Source organism: Exophiala aquamarina (genome assembly GCF_000709125.1).
Source record: "Exophiala aquamarina CBS 119918 chromosome Unknown aczIA-supercont1.2, whole genome shotgun sequence".
Classification (NCBI taxonomy): Eukaryota; Fungi; Ascomycota; class Eurotiomycetes; order Chaetothyriales; family Herpotrichiellaceae; genus Exophiala; species Exophiala aquamarina.
The window spans coordinates 3,066,940-3,094,428 of record NW_013550586.1 but is presented as its reverse complement, the minus strand read 5'-3'; the positions used below and the strand labels follow the sequence as shown (position 1 = coordinate 3,094,428).

General features: G+C 51.5%; 7 protein-coding genes across 7 annotated transcripts; 2 read left to right on the top strand and 5 right to left on the bottom strand.

The window, feature by feature from the left end:
* Positions 1-841: 841 nt before the first annotated feature.
* A1O9_02934 (uncharacterized protein) lies at positions 842-3,240 on the top strand (the record flags this gene model as incomplete). Its single annotated transcript, XM_013408504.1, has 2 exons — positions 842-1,296; positions 1,344-3,240. The coding sequence occupies 2 exons, from the start codon at positions 842-844 to the stop codon at positions 3,238-3,240; spliced, it is 2,352 nt and encodes a 783-aa protein (XP_013263958.1).
* Positions 3,241-3,385: 145 nt separating this feature from the next.
* On the bottom strand, positions 3,386-5,230 carry A1O9_02933 (uncharacterized protein; the record flags this gene model as incomplete). Its single annotated transcript, XM_013408503.1, has 5 exons — positions 3,386-3,560; positions 3,615-3,922; positions 3,975-4,426; positions 4,475-5,051; positions 5,102-5,230. The coding sequence occupies 5 exons, from the start codon at positions 5,228-5,230 to the stop codon at positions 3,386-3,388; spliced, it is 1,641 nt and encodes a 546-aa protein (XP_013263957.1).
* Positions 5,231-6,543: 1,313 nt separating this feature from the next.
* Positions 6,544-10,058, bottom strand: A1O9_02932 (potassium/sodium efflux P-type ATPase, fungal-type; the record flags this gene model as incomplete). Its single annotated transcript, XM_013408502.1, has 6 exons — positions 6,544-7,293; positions 7,369-9,155; positions 9,211-9,392; positions 9,442-9,463; positions 9,513-9,756; positions 9,807-10,058. The coding sequence occupies 6 exons, from the start codon at positions 10,056-10,058 to the stop codon at positions 6,544-6,546; spliced, it is 3,237 nt and encodes a 1,078-aa protein (XP_013263956.1).
* Positions 10,059-12,283: 2,225 nt separating this feature from the next.
* On the bottom strand, positions 12,284-13,228 carry A1O9_02931 (uncharacterized protein; the record flags this gene model as incomplete). The annotated part of the gene is made up of 1 exon (XM_013408501.1): positions 12,284-13,228. One exon carries the CDS (start codon positions 13,226-13,228, stop codon positions 12,284-12,286), a length of 945 nt encoding a protein of 314 aa, XP_013263955.1.
* Positions 13,229-16,033: 2,805 nt separating this feature from the next.
* A1O9_02930 (uncharacterized protein) lies at positions 16,034-18,697 on the top strand (the record flags this gene model as incomplete). The annotated part of the gene is made up of 1 exon (XM_013408500.1): positions 16,034-18,697. One exon carries the CDS (start codon positions 16,034-16,036, stop codon positions 18,695-18,697), a length of 2,664 nt encoding a protein of 887 aa, XP_013263954.1.
* A 1,146-nt stretch (positions 18,698-19,843) lies between these two features.
* A1O9_02929 (uncharacterized protein) lies at positions 19,844-23,120 on the bottom strand (the record flags this gene model as incomplete). The annotated part of the gene is made up of 2 exons (XM_013408499.1): positions 19,844-22,077; positions 22,130-23,120. 2 exons carry the CDS (start codon positions 23,118-23,120, stop codon positions 19,844-19,846), a joined length of 3,225 nt encoding a protein of 1,074 aa, XP_013263953.1.
* A 2,045-nt stretch (positions 23,121-25,165) lies between these two features.
* Positions 25,166-26,972, bottom strand: A1O9_02928 (uncharacterized protein; the record flags this gene model as incomplete). Its single annotated transcript, XM_013408498.1, has 5 exons — positions 25,166-26,251; positions 26,303-26,653; positions 26,711-26,791; positions 26,841-26,910; positions 26,962-26,972. 5 exons carry the CDS (start codon positions 26,970-26,972, stop codon positions 25,166-25,168), a joined length of 1,599 nt encoding a protein of 532 aa, XP_013263952.1.
* Between the last annotated feature and the right edge of the window lie 517 nt (positions 26,973-27,489).

Below are 27,489 nucleotides of genomic sequence, written 5' to 3'. Positions count from 1 at the left end.
AGTAGGAAAAGAGCGTCCACTTTCATCTGGATCAAGCCAAGAGCAAAGGCAGTAATTGAAAATGTAGAGACTGAAAAGAAGGCTTCAGTTTTGGTTGGAACGACCAAGATCGGGAAGGTCCAGTATAATCATGAGGACAAAGCTAACCGACGGGTCTCCTGCCATGCAACCTGCGAGTCTAGCCTGGGAAAGGATGGGGAGACGTCTCCGACAAGCCCAACTGTAGGGAACGACACGGATGACGACACCTACTTATTGAACAAAGAAGGGACTCCGTCTATGGACAGAGCCGCCAAATATAACTTACTCACAGGGAGGAGACGTCAGAATTTGACGCCCAAAGAGCGACTTCAACAGCTTGTAATCCTGGCTCACCGTGCTGCCGGAAATGGGATTGAGAGTGTCAAAGAACAAGTATCCAATGCTTCAAAGCAAAGGCAGAGAAAATCCGGCCCCTGGTCCAAGATCAATTGATCGACCCGACGGACGGATGGACGATCTGGGTTTCCCTAGGGTCATGTATTCGTAGAATAAGAGTTTCTAGGGGCGACTTAGATAAAGGGCAGGATGGCGGTAAATGTTCGGTTAAATGTCCAGGCAGCCTATGCAGTATCTTCTCTTTCGAGTCTTTGACAGAGGGTGCTTGGATCCCTGCAAGCCGCCCCAGACGTTGTCGATAAAGGACAGCGGTCAATCATGAGCTATCCATAGTGCTAGATAACAATGACATGACCTGGATTGACCGGTGACCAACCCTATGCCCTTGATCGATGCAAAGTACTTTCTCGGATGGGGTTCAGCCAGACGTTTGTGGTTATGGCAATGTCGATGGCGCTGCAGTATGGGCGTCCCTGTTGATATCATGACTCGACATGACTTGTTCACGGAGTGGCATTTGTCTGTGGGTACTTCGGACTCTGATGAAGAAACCCATAAACCCATCCAGCTCCTCGAACCCTTCAGGCGAAGTCGAACCGAAGTTTATTTTGCGGCAGGACCACACCACCTGCGTGGACGACATTGGCACCTGCCTCCGTGTGGACCACCGTCTTGGCACCTCGTGACTTCCACCAGGTCCCTCAGCTGTATCTCAGGACTCACTAGACTTGCCTCTGCTTTCTCCCTGGTAGCCTCCATTTTCGGATCTCGTATCCTGCCCGAGGACGGTTTCGGCCGTTTCATCGGACGCGTGTTGAGTGTCCACGGCTTGAATCCGGCCAAAAGACTTGGAATCCAAGGGGATATCCACGCCAGGCTTAAGACCGAACCAATATATTACTTCATCCTAAGTGGACAGTTTGAGAGTCATTTTCAACATGGCGCCCACTCTTGACCCGCCTTAGCTTGAGCCGAGTGCACAAACCGAGTGTGATATTGATGGACAAAGACACGGGGAAAACGTCCGGGAATATCCCTTTCGTTTTCATCAATAGCAGCCAGGATCGTCCAAGGAAAAGTCGGGATGACAGTTTCACGATCTCTTCGCATGTTTCTAGAACTCATCGTGCTCGCTTGAAGAAGGAAAAATGGAAAAGGTTGCGAGACTCCGCCACCAAGGTCCTTGCTCAGCGGCCCATTTATCCCGCAGCATTGCCTTTGAATGAAAGAGCTTACTATCAAGGACCTGCAGCCTTACCTTCGGCAGCTGGTCAAGCACAAACCAGGAGATGGGAATCATTGCGTTTTATAACGGACGGCTCCCGCACCAGCAGCGCTGGGGCCGAGTCTGCTACGATCTCGTTCGGCACTGGGAGGAGTCAGCATCCTTTGCCCTTTCAAGACAGCCAAGAAACTGTTGACCAACAAGATCCTCGCCCATTTCATGCCCTGGCAATCGATCCTGAAACAACATGGCGTACATCTGAGCCTCCACTATCTCTGTGGAAGGGGAACTCAGATCCATTTACAACTACTGCAGTTCCATTGAACGCATATAACAATGAGATCCTACGCCACGCACAAAGGTTCTTCATATTCACAGCTTGGCCAGGCAGCACCAATGCCGTATTCAGGACACCCATCGCTGACACCAGGAACTCGCATATCAAACTCAATGATGCTACTCAAGATGAAGGCCAATTGCATGCAATTCTTGCATCTGGATACCGAGTAGAATCCAAATTATTCGCCGCTCAAGGAGAATGGAGACGAGCACAGGAGTCGGTGCATAAATCTCGTGCTGTCGCTGTTTTGCGGCAACGACTCCTCTCTGGGAAGGCATCCCCGAGTATCGTATCCCTGCTTCGGCTACTGATCTCCTTGGAGTTCGATGATGACGACCATTCCACAGCACTGCTGCATCTACGTGGGCTCTTGGCCATGGCGTTGTCGAACCCTGCGCTTCTAGCCGAGGCTGAAGGCCTCCTGCTTGTCAGCGATGTTTGGATTGCGATGTCCTTGGGAAAGAGACCTGAGATTTGGCCAACACGGTATGATCCTGGGGCCCGCCATTTGCAACCTTTCAACGCCGCTCAAAAGCTTGAGACAGACTCCTCTACATCCCCTTCACCAATCGTGATGGAGCCTGATGTTGAATTAAAGTACTACCTCGACGCGTGCACGATCTCTCTCTTGAATTCTGCAGTCGAGATTGTCAGGTCAAAAGAATTGATGGTCAACACAAAAGACTCTTCTCTGCAACGACAAGTGGTCACATGGATGCACAGAAGAGCAACTGCTATATCGGGGTATCTCCTCTCAGGATACCTTGATGCCATCGAGTCAACACGGGCCCCGGACCTCACAGCTCCAGCCCTTGTCCAGAAAAGGGTCATTGCAACATCTTGCTTGACTGGAATTCTCTTCATGAACCTGGAGTTCTGCGAATCCCCAAGCAACTACAATTTTAGCAAGGCCTTTTTAGCAATTGAACCAGCACTACGAAGTGTATACGGTCAACTCATTCATGCCGAATCGGACGCTCAGCGCGAAATATACTTGTGGCTTTTGTTCATGTGTGCCCTAGGCAATGATGTCTATTCTGCCAGAGGAGATATCCCCTATTCTAAGTGGCCTGCATATACTTTCCACCAATTTCGAAAACAACTGCTGCTCCATAGCTTGATTGATGTCAAGAAAGTGCTTGACGTATTCCTATATCACGACGTGGTCGACGTATTTCTTGAGGGCTTGCTTTCACCTTTGGGTGAGGCACCCTCATGCTGTATCGTGTCGTGGACAAGATGGTGCTCCATCTTGCATCACTATGTCCCTGACTCCATAGCCGCCAGTATCAGCTGATCATCGACCCTTATCATTGGCCTGATGTAATTTGGATACAAGAGATGACTTTCCATCGACTTTGATCGCGAGAAGCCTTCGTAGCTACCACAGTCTACGATGCAACTCCACCGATCGGCATTCATTTCCAATGAAATGCTTATTATTAACTCACAGTGTCATTCTGGTAAAAAGTGCTCAAGCGATACTTGCTCTCGCCATCAAATTGCGACAATTCTTCCAGAGCTTGACGGCCTTCCCTTTCAATCGTCTCCTTGATCTCTGGAGAACGTGGCGTAAACCTGCATTCAAAAGGTTGAGGACGCATATTCAGCCCATTCCTTTTCTCAATATGTCAGTCGACGAATACCAATAGCATACGGGCTCCTACTCACGTGTAATCGAATATGTCAACTGGTATTTCGTTGCCAGCCTTGTCCAGGGCCTTTTGAATGTTGAAAGCCCACAACAGTCTCGCGACCGTCAAAAATGTACCTTGTTCTGCCAGACCTTGGCCACTACAGACACGACGACCCCAGCCGAACGTCATATAGCCTTTTTCATTTGGAAACGGACGGTGCAAGGGATTATCTTCGAAAAATCGTTCAGGATAGAATCGATCGGGTTCTGGAAATTCATTTTCACTGCGATGAATGGCCCAAACATTACCTTGGACCCAAGTGTTCTTTGGAATATACCAGCCCTGTACAAATTTTAGGGACATTGGACCGGTCCGAAAGATCAAGATCACATACCTTGTAATAATCATCCTGAATGGGAGCGTGCGGCTGACCTCCTATGATGGCAACTGAACGCCAGCGGAAGACCTCTTTCACAAAGGCGCGGATATATGGTAAATCGTCGTCCAAACCTGGGCTTCGGTAATGACCTACAACTCGGTCGAGCTCCTCCCAAGCTTTAGGAAGAGCGTCAGGGAATGCAATACAAGCGAGTGTGAATGTGCACAAAGTGGAACTTGAGGTGTCGCTGCCAGCTCCAAAAAGGTTACCGTTCAATGAGGCGATTTCTAGATTGGTCAATCCATACTTCGGAGCCTCATCAAAAATCTTCTTCGCATAGCAGGCTTCACCCCCATTCTTTTTGACTGCTTCTTCAGCAAGTGCGTAGTAAAATGATCGCCCACGACCCTTTCCACCTCCGAGGCCATGTTTCCATGGGGCCATCCAATTGGGGAATCTTGCAAGGACTATTATCGATCGTTAGATGGCACCATGGCAGTGGAATTCAATCTTACAAGGATATGTTTCCAGCAACATTGGGAAAGTTTTGCCAGGTACGTTCAACTCTGCAGCTTTTTGCATGACGGCAATGACTTCCGTAATGATTGGATCTTCCTTTGAGCTAATGCGGCGATTGAAACCAATTATACTGACTACTGAAGCAGCATAGCGTTCATAAGCCATAACATAATCTTTCGGATCTTTGAGGATTTCCAAAGCAACGACCTTACTCTCATTGTTCTGGAAACCACTGTAACTCCTCACATGTTGCAGACCAACACCCATGTGAGTAAGTTTTCGGTGAACACGCCACCTATCGCCGTAGAACATGGACACGATATTGGACTGGCCCATGCTGAGTTCGCCGAAGACAACCATTCTCGGTCGGGAAGAATATATTGCGGCTCGTTTGTCAAGCATTTCTGACGCAGCCCAAGCATCGCAAATCCATACGGTGGGATTGCGACCTATCCAGTATGTGATTACTGGAGTCTTGAGCTGCTTAGCCAGTTCCTCGAAATATATCCATGGTTTTGTGTCTGGAAGTTGATATGTGTTGCCTACGATCGGCCAAGGAAAAGGCCCAGGTGGCTATAGAACGTGAGCAATGACGCCGAATAGTAGGCCCATATCCGACGTACCATTTTACTTCGAAGATACAGCATTCGAGCATAGTCGGCGAGAAGCACTACGGCACCCAAGATGACGGCACCGATAGCAACATGGCTAACACTAGGTGCCGCGTGTTGAAGATGCACCATTACACCCATTGCTGCTATATTAGATACGTCGCTCCTTGGAAGGATGAAAATCAGGCCACGATCAAGGTCGGAAAGCGGTACAGGCAGAGTATATCAAATACCAAGATCAGACTTTGGACTTCGGCTTGGGGAGTTTAAGAACACAGCGCAAAGATCCATTGACTCGGCAATTGCGAGGACTCCCCCCAATGTCCAGTTTCCCACTGGTTCGTGGATGGATAAGCGGGCTACGATGAATTGGGAGAATGGACAGAGTAAATCGTGGGGCTTCTACACACGTATAAAAGGCCAGCCGCCACACACAACGGTGCCCCATGCTTAAACAGCCCACGCCGTGTGGAGGAGTGAGCACTGAGGTGAGGTATCCTTCCCCTCGGACTTTATCCGTGCTGGCATTGTACAAGGTGCTCGGTAAGCTGGGTGGTACGAGACATTGAGTGGCCCCCACATGCGTCCCTATTACAAACCTCGGCGAATGCGGGGAAATTTACATTGTGATTATTTTGTTCATCGGGAATTCCAAGACAAATACCTATCCGCGAAGGTCTTTGGTTCTCGTTAGAGACTTCATACTGCCGCTTTGTTCAATAATTTGCATGGCTCGGTCGATTTTTCCAAGGCAACTTGACAAATATTGGAACGACACAGCCTAAGTTAGTAGAAAATGGTGTCCACTGGGACAATGCAAAAGGCGATCACCTCTATTAAGGTAAGGAGCTATACTTCATTGAAAGCTTTCGAGGCCATGGGAGGCTCACAATCGACACTCCAATCTAAGGCGATGCAAGCCCAGGGCCTAGTGAATTTTAATTATGGGAAAGGCGGAAAGGCTGTGAAATGAGACAGGTTCACGATATTGCTGCCTCATTTCTGCAGCTGAGCTTTGCAGCAGTGGCTCGTTGCGGATCATGCCCCATACCTGTAGGGTTTTGGCGAATTTTGATGAACTTATCATTTCATTCCTAGTCTCTCTTCCTCATTTCTGAGAGACTTGCATACGTCATACCTCCAGAGTAAATCTTGCTTTCACAGTCGTTCTCCTTTCCATTCCCCTGCAGTAGAAAAGCTCGCGGAGGCCCCTTCATAAAACCTGCCAGACGGGAATGAGAATATTATGTACATTCGAGGATAGAGAAGATAGAGGAAAATCAATCGATCCACCCATACATAAATGGCAGCTACCGCTACCATGGGGTGTCAGTCGGCTATTGCGGGGGTGAAAGCAACCAAGTGCCACTAACAACGTCCTTTTTCATTTTAGCTGTCTTTCGTTGAAACATATGGCTCTCACGATGGACAAAGTCGCGTTTCAGTTCTGATGCCTACACCTTCTCACTTGCATTACTGATCTCGCTGACATTATCATCGTCAGGAGCTTGGCCGGGGGAGGCGCCGGCATAGCCGTCGAAGACGACGCTGGAGAGGCGGCGGGCACGACCGCCACCGGCCTTCTTGGCACGACGACGGAAGAAGAAGCGCTTGGCCCATTTCCAGGACTCGATGCCGCCGAAGAACAGCAGGGCCTGGATGATGACGATGGCCCACTCCCAGGAGATGCCGGTGTGTTTGAAGACGTCGTGGTTGATGACGGGACAGTAGAGGATCAGGAAGATGGACACGTAGCCGAACATGACCGAGTAGAAGAGGAACTTGTTGCGCCACACGTCGTGGGCCCACTGTGTGAAATACTTCTTCGACTTGGGCTGCATGCGGAAGAACGAGCGCCGGAAGTTGATCAGCTCCCACGCCAGGAAGAGTGAAAACCATGTCATCGAGACGAAGGTCGTGGCCCGCGCGCGGAACACCGTGTCGCACACATCCGAGTACGAGTCGTTGCAGTTCGCGCCCAGGTTACCGTTGCCGAAGCCGAATACAACCAGGGAGAAGGACGATAGACACAGTGCTGCCATCCAGACGCCGTAGACTAGCATGTCGACAATCAATTCGTTGGTAAAAATGCCGCGTTTGAGACTTTGCGGCGGCCTCTGAAGGATGTCCGGAGCGGCGATTTCGAGTCCAAGACCCATATCTGGAAGACCTGAGGTCACCATGATAACCCACATAATTTCGACCTGGAAGTTGAAGGATACGGGCGTTAGTTTACGAAAAAGACTTCAATTTCAGACTTGGAAGGGGAGGCAACTTACGGGTGACAATGGGAAGACAGAAAGCCCAGACTCATCTTTGAAAGCCAGACCGATCAGGAGAGTACACGCCTGTGCGATATTCTGAGCCAGCAGATGGAGGACAAATTTCTGGATGTTGTCAAAGATCCGACGTCCTTCCTCGACCGCATTAAGAATACTGGCAAAGTTGTCATCCGTTAGGATGATGTCAGAGGCATCTTTGGCGACATCTGAGCCTCCTTGGCCCATTGCAATACCGACGTCAGCTCGCTTCAGAGATGGGGAGTCGTTCACACCGTCGCCGGTCATAGCCGCAAACATCTCACGTCGGTGCAGGGCGTCGATCATGCGGACTTTAGTCTGTGGGGCGCAACGAGCGATGACGAGCGGCAGCACGGGCAAGTCGTCGATTTCCTGGTCGGAGAGGCGGTCAAATTGCGCAGCAGTGGTGACCATGCTATCAGCAACTTCCTTGCTGACCACGTTCAACTTGTCAGGAACAATGCCAATCTGCTTTGCAATGGCCAATGCGGTTCCCGGGTGATCACCCGTGAGCATATGGACACCAACACCGGCTCGGTGGCAGCGCTTGACAGCACCCTTTGACTCTGGACGAGGGGGATCGTAGAGGCCGACCAGCCCACGGAACGTAAGATCGGACTCCACCTTTGGACGAGCATCGCTATCTGTGGCGCCATCGTAGGGCTTCGAGGCCATGGCCAAAACACGGAGACCTTGTGATGCGAGGCTTTCCATATTCGCGAGAATTCGCTCCTCAATATCTGAGGTAAGCTCGGTGGGCTCATTGGTTCCTTCGAGGTCAATGGTCGTGCAAGACTCGATCACACGTTCAACAGCTCCTTTGGTAAAGGCCAGCTTGTGGTCTGAGCCCTTTTGCTGGAAGACGACGGACATTTTCTTCACATCGCTGGAAAACGGGTATTCCATAAGAAGATGCCATTCTGCGTTGTCGCCTTCAGTCAATTTCTTTCTGTTCCAGTCGAAGCGAGACGCGAAGACCTGGATGGCAATTTCAGTTGGGTCTCCTCGAGCAGTCCAGCCTTCGCCGTCGGTGGCTCTGTAAACAGTTGCCAAGTTTGCAAGAGAGGCGACTTTCATGAACTCTTCGAGCGGGGCGTTATCCTGCATGAGCTCTTCATACGTCTTCTTGTCATCCTCATCCGGCGCTACATCCATATCACTGGAAGAGTCGTCACTGCTCGGAGGCGCTTTGCTGTGATAGAGTGCAGCAGACGTCGGGTCGAACGGATCGCTGCTCTCCCCAACCGAGTAAGTGCCCTTGGCAGGAATCCAGGCTTTCTTTACCACCATTCGCCCTTGAGTCAGTGTACCAGTCTTATCGGAGCAAATATCAGTGACGGCACCCAAAGCCTCTAGGGCGTTCAGCTTTCGGACAATGACATTACGTTCAACCATGCGCTTGGTACCAGCAGCCATTGTTATCGTCAAGACAACAATGAGAGAAGCAGGAATCATGGATAGACCCGTAGCCACAGCATAGATGATGACTTCCTGATTGTTGGAGAAGTCATTCGCGGCGAGCACAATGATCGCAAACACGACGGCGATACAGAAGAGTCCAATTGCAAGCTGAGAAAGCTTCCGTTGCAGCGGTGTGCCGACGTTGACACCAAGGAATGCCCCGATAAAGTCGCCGGCAGTAAGACCCCAGGCTTGTGCTTGTCGATGGGGCTTGACTTTACCTTCAGCTGTTCGCTTGGGTTCTCGGACCTTGGAGTTTGACTTTCGAAGCTCGGCTGCAATGCTGCCGATTTCCGTAAACATGCCTGAAGGGATGTTGGTGAGTGGAATTCCAATTTGTGAAATCTGCGGTGGACCTACCTGTTGCAAAGACAACTCCACGGGCTCTTCCCTTGGTCACATTGCTCGAAGAATAAGCCACGTTCAGACGATCACCGGGACCAGTTTCGGGGTCAAAAACTTCATCGGCCTCTTTTTGGACTGGTAGTGACTCTCCTGTGAGCAAGGCTTCATCGGTTTCGAAGTTCATAACTTCCATAAGTCTATACCACGATCAGTACACGGATGATCTACACATTCTAGCAGTATTACCTGATGTCTGCTGGCACGGTATCTGTATGACAGTTAGGACAGAACCCACGTGAATGGACGGGCCTACTTACCACCAGTCTTCAATTCCACCATATCACCTGGAACAACGTGGATCGTCGGAATGACCATTGACTCTCCATGTCGGATGACGCTGGAGGTTGGGGAGGACAGGGAACGGAGTGAATCCATAGTTTTCTCTGCCGAGTATTCCTGCATGAAACCTATGACAATATTGAGGATGATGATGCCAGCCACGACACCACCTTCGATATAACTGCCAATGCCGAAAGACACTCCCATAGCCAAAAGCAACACCTTTCGGAATTAACAATGATCCCTAAGCACTAGGCTGCCATTGAACTTACCAGCATCATGGCGTTGGCAATCTGTCGTACGAGGATCTTTGTGGGATTCACACCGGGACCATTGTCGAGCTCATTTTTGCCATATTCCTCCAATCTTTTCTCGGCATCTTGAGGGGAGATCCCATCGATGCCACTGGCGCCTAGTTCCTCAAGGACTTCTTTGAAAGTTAAGGAATGCGCCGGCTTTGACATGGGCTTGTTGGCCTGTCCGGAGACATGGCCTGCGAGGAGCTCTGTCGTCTTGTTTCCCATGTTTGCATATTACCACGGTGTCTTTCAGCGCACACCACAACGGTTTGTCATTGATCTGAGGGAGCTTTGAGCTGGGTAGGACAAAGCTGAGGTCTCGAGCAAGCTACAAAGATGTTCGGCCAAGGAATGAATGGGGCATTATATGGGTCCGTTATTATCATCCATCGTATCTTCCGTCATCGAAGGATAAGCCTGGGGACAGGCCAACCCGCCTATTGACCAGTGACAGGGCCAGGCCGAGACCACTTTCATGCGTGTCGAGGTTTGGCAAGGTCTTGGAACCTGGTAGAGCCAAGACAATGGTGAGAAAGTTCAGCAATGGCCCACCCATGACCTGTTGTTCTGAGTTTCTTTCGAGGCGGCAGACCCAGCCGATCTCCAATAAAAACATCACCATAGCCTCAAACGAGCGCACCGAAAGCTTTCCCCGGTGCTTGATTCCATTCTCGAGGCGAATGGCAGAGAGTTTGCTGCTTTGTCAAACAAGAGCACTCGCGGCCGCGTAGCAGAGGACATGACACATGCACGGCTCGGTCGGCGGAGGCTCTCGTAAAGCCAAGCAAGGGCGCCATTCCAAGGCTTGGCTGGCAAGAATCCAGAGTACTCGGCGCAATCAATATTGGCCCGGCCAAGCAATAGCCAAGGATTGAATTCCAACGAAGGTACTTGGATCGTCATGTCGCGCCGATTAAAGTAAACTTTGGGTCGCGATAAGAGGAGAGCTGATGCTTGAGAGGCAGTTTCCGCCCCTCAACGACTGGTAGCTTGCAAGTGGAGGCAAGGCATGGCAAGACGAGAGATGACGTAAAACCAGTGGATGGATGGGTTGCACTGCGCAACCCCTCCCCACTTTCATAAGGCGATCACCGAATGATGGTCAGCCTTGTCGGCACGACTTCTCCGCTGGGACGGGAGGCAGGGAATACTATCCGATTCCCAAAGTTAGAAGAGGCGGCTACTATACGGCCCTAAAAAGTGCCCTTTCCGAGCTTGGGGAGCTCTAGCTGTGAGTTGAAAGACTGCGTGTTGCTTCCAGTCTCTGGGATGCCGTAGCAACGCCGTAAAACGATGCGGGATACAAGATTAGCAGAGAGACATGCCCAGCCTGTTTCCCGAAGTGTTGAGAGCAGAGATACGGGCGTTCTTGGTATGGAGTACTCGGTACCCCGGTGCCTATCTCGTTAGCCCAAGGGTTGGCACTCTCCGTTTCTGAATCTCTGATACGCGACAAGGGCTGAACTCACCAAAAGTGTGGAAGGCTTAGATACACCTGGCCTTGGCCTTCTTGACTTTCCTGGCGTCTTGTCCAGCCACGTGAGCGAAACGACTCGCTCGCCGAAAGTAGCCGCCATCTGCAGCCTACCAGACACCCAAGATAGGCTCGCAAAGTGGGAAAAGGATGCGAGTAGCCGGGATGCGAGCCTCTGGGCATCGGCCGTTCTAGTTTTCATGGCGGTTTGGCATCCTTGGCAATTGCCGTCTGGCCAGAGAATTCTGGCGGCGGGCGTCGAGAGTTCCTTTCTTGCAACATACTATCTCAACCGCTTGGGGCGAAACATGCCCACGAAGCGATAAGACATTGGTTGTGGGAGACACTACCGTCCAAGTTCTCGTATTGACCATCATGTCAGCTTATGGGTAGCTTATGGGTCATTCGTGGACTACAAAGCATGTACGCAGAGATTCCGAGTATCTACCCTTTGAAAAGAGCAAGTCAAGGCACGCCCTGTGAGCAACGTTGAGAGCACCCGGCCCAACCCTTTGGCCCGTGCTATTGATCGAGCCAATTCTCATCATAGTCTGTTCAAGCATCGGTGCCCGTTCAAATTGACTTTCTCTAGAAGTTACATTGAAGCTCGAACGCGGGTGTGGACGCATATCAAGGTGCCAGGCTGCCAATAACCGTCGTGAGAGCAGCCAGATGTTGTCAACACCTCTTGGACAGCCTGATAGACCTATCCATGGCGATGGTGTTTGAAGATGCCCTTGAGCATCTCGCCAGCTTACAGAACTACGCTCAAATCACCCTGTTCATGAGGCAACCCCAGAGGTTTGTTCTCACCTCCTCATTCTCCAATGCCTTCGCTAGTGGCTTGATTGACAATTGGGACGCAACGACCGCCTTGGTTACGTGACACTCTTCCTGGCGACTACCTAAGTATCCTGTGGTCCACTATTCAACCAGGCCCAAACGCGCGCGTGAGCGCTTCCCAGAGGAGCATGGGTTACACAAAATCAACCCAAACCGAGAATTTCATCCATCGAAAACCTTCCTCAAACAATCCTATCTGACGCTGTGTTGTGTTGGAATCACTCAACCAGTTTGCTCGCGTGGACGTCACCTCTTCAAGTATGGTATCAACTTCTACTCCTCGGATGATATCCTTCCACTGCTCCGCTTGAACCGCTTCTTCCCAGAACGACCTCCAACTTTCTGCATTGTGCCTGTACCTGGTGCGACCGTCACCCACGCGTCTTTCGAACTCCCCAGAGTTCACATTGGCAGTTTGGGCTCCCACGACCAAGACCCTTTTCTTGTTGGGATCGAGAAGCTTCAACGCCCGCTGAGCCATCTTCTTTTGCCCATCGAGGTCGAATAAATGGAACACCGCACAGACGTGCAAGATGCCCACTTCGCCATCCATTTGCGCGAGCGGCGTTGAGGGTGAAAGGTCAAAGACATCTGCCGGGGCGATGAAATGAGATGGTGGGAAGGACTCTCTGTCTCCGAACAATGAGTATCCAATCTCGATGAATTCCGGTCTCAGATCCGCTCCCCATAGACGTGAAGGATCTGCGCCATCGAATATCAACTTCCGGAGATCTTGACCGAGGCAGCAGCCGAGGTCGAGGAACAAGCAAGCCGAGCCGTCGCTTGTTGAGTTATCTTGCTTGCGGTCCTCCCCGGTAAGTGCCGGAAGGATATCACTGTGGTAGAGAGGATGCGTGCTCAAATCCAGTTCAAGAAAGCGCCACCGGCCAAGACATGGGTATGGGTGCTTCTCATAGGCTTGGTCACGAATTTTTGTGATGTGCGCCTTCTGATCTTCGACCGGGATCTTGCTATATTCTGCTAATAGCGCTGCCACTGCCGACGGTACCACCTTGAGCGTTGCCTGGTACAGCCGCGCAGATATTGTGTCGGCTTTAAGACTCGGTTCTGCCGCCATGCTGTTTCGTTGAAGAGGGTTACCTGATTGAAATCCTTATTCTCCTCCTTTCTGAGTCGAGGGCAATCTTTCGAATCTTGCAAGGTTTCTTTTCGTGGGAGATCGACTGTTCAGTGAAGCTTTTGCTTTCGTCTGCTACGTAGAACTTTCCAATGGCGAGATGCGTATTGCTCATTAATCATGCTTCATGACTGCCTAGTCTTTCGCTTCAAGCACCAATGAAGCTGTGCGCGGAATGCGAACCGGTCGTTTAGATGCGTGCATGTTAATTGCCGTTGTACTCCCTCCCTCGGTAGATGGCCGGAGAAATGAGGGGTGGATTTCTCCTCACCCACCAGAGTTGCTTATTGCATTATAGTACTCTCAGCGTCAGGTGAGCATCATCTGTTGACCATCCTCTTATTCTCTCTAAAGCGACTGGATTCAATGGGGCACAGCATGAGAGGATGAAGACACTGAGTTAAAATATTATAATGTTTCTTTTGTGATACAAGGCGGTCTATCTAACCGTAAGGGAAGGAAACCTTCTGGCCGCGATGATCATCCGATCCTGGGGTGCTTCAATTGCACCATGTATACCCCGGTGTTCGTGGCCATATCTCTGCCTTCGTGACATAATGAAGTAAGGCCTAGTCGCGGATATCCATCCACCTTTCAGCCCGTCAAATTGGCGGTTTGTATCTTCGAGAATGGCTTTTCTGGTGTGAATCTTTGAACTAGAAATACCAACCCTCAAAGTGACTTCCTCGTCGATGCCAACCACCTCTGGGAAAGGTCGACTCGGGCCGTATGCCGCAAGGCCCAATCTGCCCTGACATCCCGCAATAAGGGGTTCTATCATTTCCCTAGGCCTGTTGATTCCTGTGCCTGAGATCCGATGACACTGCTGCGAGGTCAAGATCACCAAAACGAAGCCATTCTTTTGAGTACCAAGCTCATCTTTGACAATCGAGTTGACGACCAGTCCGTCTATCCCCCCTCGGGGTTGCGCCATCCGTAACATAGCGCATCAGATCGTTTCAGTTGTAATTATCATTCAATCTTGATATTCTCCCCAAATCGCTCCGGAGATTCGAAGATGTTCGGCAGGGATCTGATGGAATCACAGGCAATCTGCTCGACCTCGGCCAAGCATGTCTCGAAGTTGAAATCTGGTGTAGAAACTAGTGTCTGGCTCATGTCGTCCTCAACAGTGGAGTCGTAGGAGTTTGGGCTTTCATTCGAACTCGAACTTATAAAATCGTCCAGTCCGTCGGGTAGATCTCGTTCATTAAGGAAAGCCGATGGTTTGACGTCGTCGTCGTACAACTTGGGGCAATTTTCCTCCATATTCAGGGGAGGCATCTCGGTTGACAACAATGCGCTCAGAAAGTCCAATTCCCAGGTGTTCACCCGCTGGCTTTTTAGGATGTTCATGTTTTTAGTCGATAAAGGCAATAATCTCGGATATGAAGACCTCCGGTACCGATTTGCAAACGCTTCAGGATGCCACCCTTCGATACTGTTGCATGATGAAGATTTTGACTCTTCTTGCTTTTCTTTTGCTTGATCCTGTTCTGGTTGAAATGCTCTCCAGTCTGTCCAGGTGATGAAGCAATGTTGTGGTTGACTGCGATTTCGGTTGGTCGGCTGCTTTGATACCTTGCCCATCTTGGACGATTTAGATTTTGTCTGAGTGTGTCCCATTGCCAAAATCAAAATGGCGGCAGTGTGGTGGCTAACTCAATGGCCCCGCTAAAGAATAAGAGTTTGTGTGAAATTCTCCGGGAATGCTCCGAGACGTAAGTATTGAATCGAACTCGACTGTACTCCGTACTAGACTCATGTACTACCACAAGGTGGATAGAGTTGCAAAGTGAAGGACAATGTTAGGTTTAATTGGGAGAAAGGGACGAAAATGAAATGGACGTTGCAGCGGTATGTGGTGAAGTCAGAGGGCGTGCATGAAATTTGATTTCTCATACCTGTCCTCGAAGGGGGTCCATATCAGCTCATAATTCACTGTTTAAGCCGGTGGAAACCGTAATCCGGTTCAGCGGCAATCAACCGGCTATTGTCAGCTTCTTCATTGGACAGTGATTGAAATAATCAGAACAACGGCCCTCGGTAGCTAACCTCGGGTTCCCACCGGCTGACTTGACTGCGTTTTACTCCAGATAAATTCTTCGAGTTATGTGGTAGTGTGGAGGCATGGGTCCTCGTGGAGGCGGGCAACGGCCGTATGAAGTTTGGCCCTTGGTGGACTGCCCTATCGGGACTTCGCAGGACCCCCAGCCTCGTGCTACCGCTTGGATCCCAATGTCCGCCTATGTGTCCATGGCTGAGACATCATCGGGATTGAAGCATTTCTTCGAAGAACCGGTCCAAATCACGCCAGGCTTTCCCCTGCTTTGGGACACCAGGGCCTAATAAGGCCTGTACCTGCAGGCAATTCGCATAGAACTCCTTCCTCGAGTGGCTCACGTTTCTGTCCAGACCCGGTCGAGGTCGCAACGGGGAGCCTTATGTCGTTGTGTCGGTTTCAATAATAATTATGTTGCGTACCATCACGACGTCCTACCAAAAAAAAAAGCCTGACATCTTTGCCACGTGACTTGATGCCACCGGATAAACATCGGTCCAATCTCACGTGGTCCCTTCAACATCCTGCGATTCTGTAGACATCTCACAATATCAATGCCCAAGACAATGACGAAGTAGTGCTGGCTTGAACGCGAAAGGGGTTTCTGTTGCGATGCTATTATATTGTTCAAGCCTCTGTTATGTCTGGCACAATTCATCCTGAGACAATAGTAACACTCGAGAATGGCACCGCCCACGACCGACCTCTCCTCCAAATTCGGGGCTACAACGAAGAAGTCTATCTTCGAGCGCCAGAAAGCCGAAGCCGAAGCGAAGAAAGCACGTGAGAAAGCAGAAACAGCTGCCGTGCTCGAGGACTTTGTCAAGAGCTTCGATGATGAAAATGACTCACCCCAATTGCAGACAAAACGAACAGGTGGTGGATTTGGTTCAGGAGGAAGCAGTGCCTTCGGGCCAGGACCGGGGAAGCGACATTTTACAAGTTCCGGGTTGAAGAGCGGGCCAGGAAGCCTAGGTCCTAGTCCCTCTGCACAAAAGAGTGGACCTGGAAGTCTCGGGCCTACCCCTCCTTATGGCAAGAAGAGACATTATGATGACTACAGTGGCGGGCGAGACCGAGGGCGCGATAGAGATGATGATCCAAAAGGGATGTTCTCGTACAATGATAGCAGGGAGCGGGATCGACAACGAGAAATGGGCTCCTTCGCCCGTGAGGAGGACGAGTCGAGGGAAGCAGGGGAACTCGAAGCCGCTGCGAAGCCAACTCTACACCTTTCGTGTCTGCCGCCTGGCACGTCATCTGCGACCATCAAAGGATTGTTCACCCCATCTCCCTTGAATATAGAGAATGTCCGAATTCTGGCCAATGTCCCAACGTTGTCCAGCGAGAGAAAGTCTATTTCTGCGATTGTGACTTTGGCAGCCGAAACTCCAGCCACAGATATTGATACCATGGTTTCGCATTTGCAGAACAAATATCTCGGATTTGGATTTAATTTATCCCTCTCCCGTCATTTGTCTTCAGTGGCACTCACTGGAAGCAATTCGCTGGGCAACACTGCACCAAGCTCTGGGCTCAATAATTTACCATTTGGGGCCAGACCAATCCCACAACATACTTCACTTTCCAGGGCGCCTCCGCCAGGTCGAGGGCCAGGAAGATTCCCCCCTCCAGCTTCATACACGTCCTCGACTCCGTACGGATCCCGAGGGAATCTCCCTTCAACCCAAGTTACAGTACAAACGCCCAGTGACCTTAAGCAGCTCAAACTGATCCACAAGACAGTTGAGGCGTTATTGACTTATGGTCCCGAATTCGAGGCCTTGTTGATGTCCCGCCCTCAGATTCAACGCGACGAGCAGTGGGCATGGCTATGGGACTCGCGGTCTATTGGCGGGGTTTACTATCGTTGGCGATTGTGGGAAATCCTTACAAATGCAGAGGCTAGACTTCGACGTCAGGCTGTGGGTGGCTACGGCTCACAACCTCGAGGTGACATTATTTTCGAAGGGCAGAGCACTTGGGTTCCTCCAGAAGAAACTCTCAAATTTGAATACACTACACGGATAGAGGATTTTGTCAGTGATGACGATTATAATTCATCAGATGAGGAAGACATGGATGAAGGGGGTGGGCTTGCAAGAAGATATCATGATCACCAGAAATTAGCTGCTATTTCTGCAGACAACGCCGTCGACAATGATGGCATAGGCTACCTCAACCCGCTCGGCAGAACGAAACTGGTGCACCTCCTTAGCCGCGTTCCAGAGTCAAATTCAAAATTGCGGAAGGGCGACGTAGCCAGAGTAACAGGTTTCGCGATCGAACATGCTGGTGCGGGTGCCGATGAAGTCGCGGCGATGATCACGCGGAATGTGATTAAACCTTTCTGCTTCAACGTGAAGCGACCGAAAAATAAACAGAATGACTCAGACGATGACGAACATCGGGATGGGCTCCAACAGAAAATCAGAGACAATCAGGGCGAAGACCTGGACGATCCAAAAGAAGACGAGCAGCAGCAAGGAAAAGATACCACCCCTACTTCCCTGGTAGGCCTGTATCTGATTAGTGATATTTTGTCCTGCAGCGCTTCTTCCGGAGTCCGCCACGCCTGGAGGTACCGCTCCCTCTTCGAGACCCAGCTACGTGTGCAGAACGTCTTCCCCATCCTCGGCCGTGCCGAGAGAACCCACAACTGGGGCAAACTGAAAGCAGACAAGTGGTATCGCAGTGTGCAAAGCGTGCTCAGCCTGTGGGAAGGATGGTGCGTGTTCCCGTCCGCGGCCCACGACGCCTTTGTCGACGAGTTTCTACACCCGCCATTGACGGAGACTGAGAAACTGGAGCTTGAGAAGAAAGAGCGAGACGCGAAATTGCGCGAAGAGACGGAGAGAGAAAGGAACATCAATGCCAGCAGTGTCAGCCGTTGGAGGACCGTGGATGAAGACGAAGCCGCTGCGCAATTTTCTTCGGATCGAACCGGTGCTGACATAGTGATGCGCGACTCCGGTGGTGACGCGGAAGGGGATCTCGACGGGGATCTCGACGGGGATCCGATGCCTCTTGATGACAACGATGAATACGACGACGACCGCAATTTTACAGACGCTGACCTCGATGGCGTCCCTATGCTCGATTCGAGTGATGAGGAAGAAGGCGGGGAAGGAAAGAGTCCAAGTATACCTGGACGAGCACCATCACCAGTCCCAGGCCCTCCACCTCCGCCTCCACCTCCTCCCACGGCTCCGAGTGAACAAGACTGTACCCCGTCCAAAGCGTCACCGGACCAGCTGCAAACCCAACAACAGGCCCAGAGCGCCGCCGGCCGCCGCGGGGGCCGGCCCAAGGCTGCAGATTTCGATGATGTCGACATGTTCGAGTGAGTACGAAGACCGGAGGGGGCCGAGCAAGAAACCAAGCAAGCGAGAAGAGAGCAACGCCATAGAGGCGTTCCCTGACGTGCTTGGATCTGAGAGCCGGATAGCCTACATGCCAGCCACCTTAGGCATCCAGCTAATCAATCACGCACAGGCATACCTAAATAGTACGGTAGTTGGTCAGGTAGGAGGACTTGGACCCGATAGAATCAATGCCAGATACGTTCCTATCAAGTCCATGCACATCTCTGGCCGGGGCAATCCGCCACGTATGCACTGTACACACGCATTCAGCTCATCCACACCCACTGACCACGGCCGTCCGACAAAGTCCCAAAAGGAGAATCGAAGACTGCCATGTCGACGTCAGCCTTCGAACACGGACGGCCCAGCTGAGGTGATCAACGACTCCGCGTCTAACACCCCAGTGTCCCGAGCCGGAATCACGGCCTACTTACTGTACATACATACCTCCCACGCAAGGCCCGACTCGGGGTTCTGTCCCATAAGCTGGGATACGCAGGTGATGGCGAGACGTGAGGACCACTACGTACGTACGTACATACATACATACTAGTGCTCGTCGTACTCGGAACTGCTACTTATTTATATTCTATGTACTTATCTCAGGAGCGAGTCATGGCCTGTTTCGCATCAACGAACTCGGTCACGCCTAATCCATACCAGGCCTCGACCTCGCACTTACGTTACCTAGTTACGGTCGGACGGAGTACTGCATCTGAATCTGTTTCATCAGGCTCATTATTCATGGTCCTCGACATCCTTCACTGCACTCAACTCCGAAAAGACAAGACTTTAGTAAGCATGCCAGTTGGAAACAAGCGCAGCCCACTCGTGTATGGTCGTGTATGGCACGGCGCGAACAATATATTAAGAACGAATGAAAACAGCCCGCATTTTTATTTTTATATATACCTACCTCTGGAGTGCCTTCGATCCCAGCCAAGCGAGTCAAGCAGTGGCTTTCCAAGTCCTCGGAACAATTGCTTGTGTAACTAGGTGCCTAGTTGTTCTCCCGCCTCGTTCCCAGCCCCTTCGTAAATGCGGTGGGTCGTATGGATTTCGAAAACGTAAACTCCCAATACGATATCTTGCCATGTTCGTCCTGACCGTTTTCCCCAGATATGCCAATTAAACCTGCTCGGCACTCGCCTTACCAGGCTCACCTTCCGATAGGGCTTCAGCACGAGGTTCTTTAGGCGCTTCGGATGACTCGTGTGTAAGCGCATGCTCCAGCGGGACGGTACCAGCGTCGGTACTAGCCGTGGTCTGCTTGCTCACTGGGATGGCATCAGTGCTTGGATCTGGGTCTTCTCGTTCGAGCGTTGGACCGGAAGCCTGGTCACTGCTCGCTGTGGTTTCCTTCGAAAGCCCATCATCTTCATCGGAGACATGATGACTTAAGGGATTAGGTCTTTCTTGAGTGGGTGTTCCTAGTGTGGGCTCTGCTAGATCACCGGCCGTATTCTTGGCGATCTCGGTCGCAAATTCTTTTCGCTGGTCTTGAGGTGGTGGAGGCTCTTCGGTTTGTTCTTGTGCAGCCAGAGCGTGATCCGTTGTATCTATCGTAGAAGGTAAGGGTGTATCGGCCACGGTTGAATTCTCAATTTGCTCAGCTTTCTCACTTGAAAGAGTAATAGAAGAGGGAGTGGCTCCAGTAGGTGAGGGTGCGTCTATCTTCTTAGCTGGCTGCGAGATAATGCTGACTTCATCCGTATCGTCAATTGTCCAAAGTGAATGAGGCTTGAACATGGAGAATTGAATCGTAGGAGGACCCGAACTGGCGGGTGACTTGGCCGGAGCCCTCCTCTGAGGTCCCCGAGCCCTCCCCTTGCGGGCATCTTCCAATGGTTTGGCTTCCTCTATTGACTGCTCTGGTTCTTTCTCCTTCTCCTTTGGTGGCCCAAGTCCAAGTTTGGCGTTAAGATCATTCATAAAGTTGCCTCGTAGGTTCGCGATCTTGCTCCCAGCCCCGGGTCGAGCAGGGACTTGAGGTTTTACCTTCGAGATCGCAGGAGAGACTTTCTCTTGCTCGGCAGAACCACTAGCTTCTGGCGTCTTCTTCGCCGGTCTTACTGGAATTTGTGGCTTAGGTCTATCAGGAATACTGGGAACCTTTTTCAACTCTGTGGGAGAAGTAGCTTTCGTGGCGCTTGCGTCTTGGTTTAAAGGTCTGGCAGGTATGCTAGGGGCGACCTGTGACGATGATGCTTCTTCACCTAGCCTACTCCTACCCGGTCGTGGTGGAACAGCTGGTTTGGAGACGGTATCTGCAGGGCTCTCTGGTTCATCATCCATGGGCGGATTACTTACAGTGGTGACGAGATGGTGGCTGTCTGGGCTGTCCTCCCATATATCAGAGCTGGGGAAACGGGGTAGCTGTCCTGGTCGGGTAGGCATGTCATCTCGGAGGTGTGGAGCAAAACGAGACTTTGCGAGCCTCTCTTCATTAGGGATGAGTTTTTCACGTTCAGCCTCGGACGGCTCGCCCTTTCGTGCGCCTTCCTGTTCTGGCGTTTCGAAAGTTTTAGAGGCTTCTTGACTTGCTGCTTGGGCGGGAAGGTCTGGCGTGGAGACTTCTGCTGAATACATGGCGCTGCTCGGTGTATCCTCCCAAATATCTTGACTGGGGAAACGTTGCTTTAGAACATGCGGTCTCTGCTTAAATCGCTCAGCGTGGCTGATGGACTTCTTGCCATCGTCATCCGGGAAGAGTGGTTCGTACTCCTCTACGTCCTCCAAGGGGGTGTGCTGGGCGTCCCGGTCGTCGTGATGCGAGATAAAGCGTTGTAGTGAGGTTGAAGCCCCCGACAGTCCATAGAGGCTTGTTGGTCTGCTGGAAGGACGCGAACCTGGGGTAGCATCGCCGCTACGATAACCGTCATGGCGTTCCGCCTTGGGGGAAATAGCTGGTTGAAGATGTTCGATTCCAACAGCCTTGGCAACCTCGTCCTCGGCAAGAATTGGTACCGTGTAGCCATGCTCATTGATGTAATCGCCATCGAGGGTCGGGTGTGACGCATATGGGCGAGCTTCTTGTGTCTCGTTCAGGCTCTCTTCACCGCCAGTTATCTTATTGTAACGACGTCGAGGTTCGACATGGACTTCCTGCTCTGCTTCACTCTCAACCGCATCATCGGATTTTCCAGAAATTGAGAGCCTTCCGCGACGAACTTCTGCTGGGATGGTCTCATCAGCAGGGAAGCTAGCCTTTCTCAACGGTGACTCAGCTGCTGGTTGGGATGTATTTGTGATCGTCTTTGCCAAGCTATTCGGGGTGTTCTGCTGCGATCTAGAGGTATAAAACTCAGAAGCTTTATACCCAATTTGTTCATCTGGGTAAGAGAATGTAGTTCCGGAGGTACCTAAAATTGTCAGCCAGCTGGTACATTTCTCTGATATCCTTGGACGCCATACCCATGCCGGTACCTCGGCTTGCAGTGCTGCGAACAATCTTGTTCAAATCATCACTGCTCAAAGCGAAGCTGCCACGCCCACTTCCAATGCTCTCGTATACTCCATGGCCATGGGTCTCCTCGTGCTGGGCAATATCGGGATGCTTAGCATACCAATCTTTCTCGAACTTATCCTGTGGAGGGAGACCGTGACCATGCAGACCATAGCTTCCAGGCGGGGCAAAAATCTCGCGGCCACTCTTTGTCCTGGAATGGTGTGGCCTCCTCTTCTCACCATTGCCTCCGGTGTTATGCGGGCTATGGGGTGCTGGGGATGGTGCCTGTACATCTCCAAGTAAGGGATTGATGGGAACTCGAAGACCAATCTCGGCAGGACCAGTCTCTTCTCCACCATAGACAGACGAGCGTCGACCGCCTTCCACCGTTGACGAGGGCCTGGAAAAGCTGTTCCTGGTCCTTACTGTGTGCAGAGACTCGCCTTCTTCCTGGGCAGGAGTGGGAGGTTTTCCGAGGCCGTGGTAAGCGGCCTGTTGGGAATCGGTTCTTGTCACTGCTTGTACCTGGGCAGTGGCACTGGATTTCGGGAGAGATGGCTTCGGGGCGTGGAGATGTAAATCATGGCCAATGTTTCTGGTCTGGGCTGCGGCATCGGCACCCAAGGCAGAGGCTGGCGGTTCTTGATTCGTTTGGGTGGCTAGAATATCGGCATATTCCATTCCTTCCTGGCCAAGAGAAGGCAGATTCTGAACACTAGGTGGTCGGCGTAGAGCTTCAACGTTGGCTTGTTCGTTGCTTCTCCGGCGGTTGGTGTTTGCACCCCATGGCTCGTTGAGAGGGGAACGAGGGTAGTTGGCGGGAGAGACAGAACGATCTAGGCGTTTGGGCAGAGGACGTGGAGGGATGTCGGGCAGCTTGCTGACACCCTGTGTCGCAGCCTGTTGGGAAGCGCGGGTGGGTCGTGGAGGAATGGTGGGTGCAACCTGGGCCGACATGATGGGCAAACAAATGCTTGACGTCGGACACTGCTCGAAGAGATTAATGGGGAGTGAAGAAGGCGATAGAAAGCGGGTTGAGGGGGGAAGAGGAAAAGTGGTTGAAGCAAGGCACAAACGGTGGGATGACGATCATCGATAAGGACGGGGGTGCAATTGCAGTGCAGGTGCGGACGGGGCTCGAGGTACACATATGTACCACCGTACCACCGTACCACAGGCAAGAGCGAGTAGGGGGCAATGAAAGATTGGAGAAAGCTGTCAAAGGAACTAGTGGCTAGGGACAGGTACGTACCTCTTCCTCGAAGAAATCAACAAGGAAACAAAAGCCGCGATGGTGATGGGCGGGGAGATCGGGGATGAAAATTATCTAGAGAGAGAAGAGAATAGACAAAGAAAGGGAGATTAAAGAGAAGAAGAAACAGAAGAAATGCGTGAGTTGGCGGATCAATGGGCGGTTTGACGTGTTTTTTCTGATGCTTGAATTCTTGAACATGAATGAGGACATGGGCGGTGGGCACGAATGATGATATGAGGGCCACGAGGGCCACGAGGTGAGGCCATGCGAGAGCAAAGCTCCAGAGTTGTCGGTCTTCTGTCTGTCTGGTCGCTCACCGACTGGACTGGACTGGGTGACGGCGAAGCGGTGGCCCTCGGCCGGGGCGTGAGGGTCTAACCAGAAGACGCCTCGCTAGGCGTGCCCAGGGGCGGCCAGGGGTGTCACCAGGCATTGTTTAAGGGCCGGCTAGAGGCCGAGGGGCGACTGGGGGCACCTGAAGGAGCCTATAAGAAGAGCTGTAGTGTCCTGCCAATTACTGCCCTTGTCATTGGGTGCTGATGTGCCATGGCGCCCAGGGGGGACACTTGCAGTTCAGGAACAAGACACCAAGAGCCATACACCCTTTGACCATCTGGATTTATTATTGGTGACGTGATCATGGAGCAGTGGGCCGTGGCTATGCCATTGCCAGTGCCACACGCGTTGTCCTTGCCTCTCGATGAATGGATTCCATCCATTCATCGAACTCCATCGGTTTGCACGGTACCGAGTACCACAAATCAAGCAGTTTAATGGCACACTCGTTGGGTTGCACAACATCATGTCTCCATACCGAGAACCATCTCGAAACAATTGCATGAGCTATTTACTCTGTTTCTCGACGCCCCTCCACAATCCCTCTGGGGCACCATCATCGCCCTCGGGCCCGGTGTGGATTGCGCTCCCAATTTCCCATTGTACTGTAGGTGCCAAAAGCATGGTGTGCTTCTCAGCTGGCTAGACAGAATTACTCGTACAGTGCTCTCCGTACAGCTCCAGTCACCCGCATTCACAACTTGCATCTCCACAGTCAAGTAGATAGTGAAAAGTTTCCTCCTCACGTGGCCATATTTGCTCATCCAACAAGTGCACGTATCATGTAAACTATCTCTAGGATCCCGCACTGTCCAGTTGCAGTACGCCTACTAGCGACTACGAGGCAGCTCCTTTTGCCCCTTTTCCCTTCCCGTCCTGCAAAGCTCGCTACCAATAGGCTGGATCAACCTTCCTGTCTCGAACAATCCAACTGCCAGCTGTCGTCGGACACCACCTGACCGACTGGAAAATTTTTACGTGCCCTTTCCCCGCATTCTGGCTTGCGAGAACAGTGGGGCAGCTTGAGCATGAGGTCCCTTGGCGAAGGCAGTTCATCTTCGAGATCGCCTTTTCACTTAGTCGAGCTTTTGTGCCTGGGATTCAAAAGTTATATAAAGACGGAGGGGCTGAAGCTGGCACCACCTGGTCTGGTAGTGGTGGAGAAGTACGAGTAACATCTATGCAACCTTGACCGCTGGCCGGATAGCGTCGGCATCAGATCAGAGCAGATCCTGCTCTCTGATATCTCTCGAACCGGCCCGGGGGTATCTATGCCTCTCCAAGTGCTCTCCGCAGTCTATTCTTTATTCAATCCCGTCCACTGTGTCTCATAAGTGGTGTAAATGTCCGAGTAGTCTTCTAAGAGCCCCTGTTCGATGACCTGTCGTCAGTATCTTCTTGCTGCTTCCAATCAGCCCTTCACACGGCCACCAAGTTCAGCCTTCCCACCAGTCATTCGTCGTCCGACAACGACATTGCCATTGCTTTCATCTGCTCTCTTTCCAAAAATCTGTGCACCCTCGACCAGACGGCGCTCTGTGTTCTGACGACTATTCACAAAGTCGGGATAGTTCAGAGTGAGTTCTGCAGCACCGTTGAGAATGTTGTCCGCTGCCTCCACACCCAGCATGAATGAATGGTCCTGGTTGCCCACCTCATATCGCCAGGAGCCGAATCGCCCTCTGCTGTAAATGCCCTTTTCTTGGAGAGCTGGTAGCAATTGCTTGAGGACACCCTCCCGTTCTAGCGACGGCGTGGGGTATCCATGATCGAATCGTCGGTGATATGTCGACACAATCTCATCCTCTGGCTTCAACATCTCCGTGTTGACGAGCCCCAGGATGCAATCCTTTAGGAGCGTCTCATTGTCCACAGGCTTCATACTGGACTCCGAAACTTCCAACATGATCGACCAGTAAGGGCCTGCCTTTGCTTGCATGCTTTGGCGTCGCGATCCATTGGCAAGTTGCAGCGTTGGCAGCTTGACATCCTTCTGTGGTTGATTATATGGTGAGTAGTTGGAGAAGATCGTGGCTCGGTAAAAGGGGCAATTGTCCTCGGGGAAATAGAGCCAGCACTTGTCGCCGATGCGTTCTGGGCGAGAACCACGGACACCCACCCCGATGACGTGAGTACTACTGTAGAACAGACCTTTGCTTAGTGTAACAAGCTTCTCATCTTCCATGGTCTCTACCAAAGAGTCCACCGCCATCGTGCTGATCAGTCTCTGATAGCCAACCGTGGTGCCGTCTTCCAGCGTCACCTCTTTCTTGTCTGCATTGACCTTCTTGACAGCACCCTTCTTTCCAAAGCGCTTCTTCTCCTTGGGCAAAGTGTTGGCCACAGCGATCCAGATGCCACCAGTGCCGTCTCTGGCAGGGAATCTGAATGTCGCATTGGGACCCCAATTCCCAGCAACTTTGCCGAGGATGACATTCCTCGTGACCAATTTAGCATTGGGCGCAGCAACACGTTCTCCCAGCCATTCGGATGCCATCTGCATTCGATTCAGTAATCAGCCCAAATGTGGGACTGTGGTCGTTCTCACCTTGGTGGTAGGGACCGCCCAGACTTTGAAGTTGTACGGTCGCATGAAAATGTCGGCAATTCCAACTCCCATGTTCCGAACAATCCATTCGTCAAAATCCTTCGGCTTTGTGTTTGCAACTCTTGCTTCAAGGGCGGCATCAATGATTCCATCGATGCACAGGACTTGGTCGTCCTTAGGCAGCATAGAGATGTTGTTTTGGAATGGATAGGGTACCCAGTGGCCTTTATATCGCACATACGAAATGCGCTGATGTGTATACCAATCATCCTCTTTTGGCAATGCCTCGTCAATGCAGTCATCGAAGTATTTGTAGTGGGAGAAGATGACATGCCCTCCGACGTCGTAGAGCTGAGGATGTATCGGTCAGCAGTGTTCTTCCGACAGGGGTGAGCTCTTTGGACGTACGAAGCCCTCGTTGGTCACATCGGTTGAGGCGAGCCCACCAGGGGTCTCGTTGGAGTCGATGATTAACCATGAAGCAGTGTTCTGGAGGCTGTCAGTTTGACGAATTCAGACAACCCTGTGCTGAACATACGACTTGATTCAGTCTTTTGGCGGCTCCAAGACCCGTTGGGCCAGCCCCAATGACAAGGACATCAACTGAGCTGTCGGTGGGGTTAGTGGCATAGTTTCAGGGGAGTGGGTCGAAACTTTACATGTCGGGCATTTTATATGCTGCGAGGACTGGTGGTCTATGGACAGGACGAACAGCAAGACAGAAGGGAGGAGAGGAAGATGGGGAGAGGAAGATGTCAACAGGAGCAATACAAACTGGGAGAAAACAAACACAATTGAGCGGTGATGGCGGTAGTGGTAGGGGCGGTGGTGGGTGGTGGTAGTCTTTGCATGCGCCAATCCAACCCCCCAATCCCCTGCAACTCGATCGAAAAAAAGTTCAGACGAGCTGGCCATCCACCGACCACCGACGAGTATCAAAAGGCCTTGGCAGGGACACTCACCTTCTTGCAGTAATTAGTAGTTACTTCTCCTGTTCTATCCATTCCTTCCTCGTATAAAGTCCAGATATTACGGAGGATTAAACTGCGGAAGTGTTCCCGACTCCAACGCCAAACGTGCATGCCAACGCCCTTTAATCGAGGCGTTTGCAAACATGCAAGGAGCGTGGTGCTGCTTCAACACAGTGTTTCGAGACTGCACGGCCAATCAAGATAATGTTTGTACAT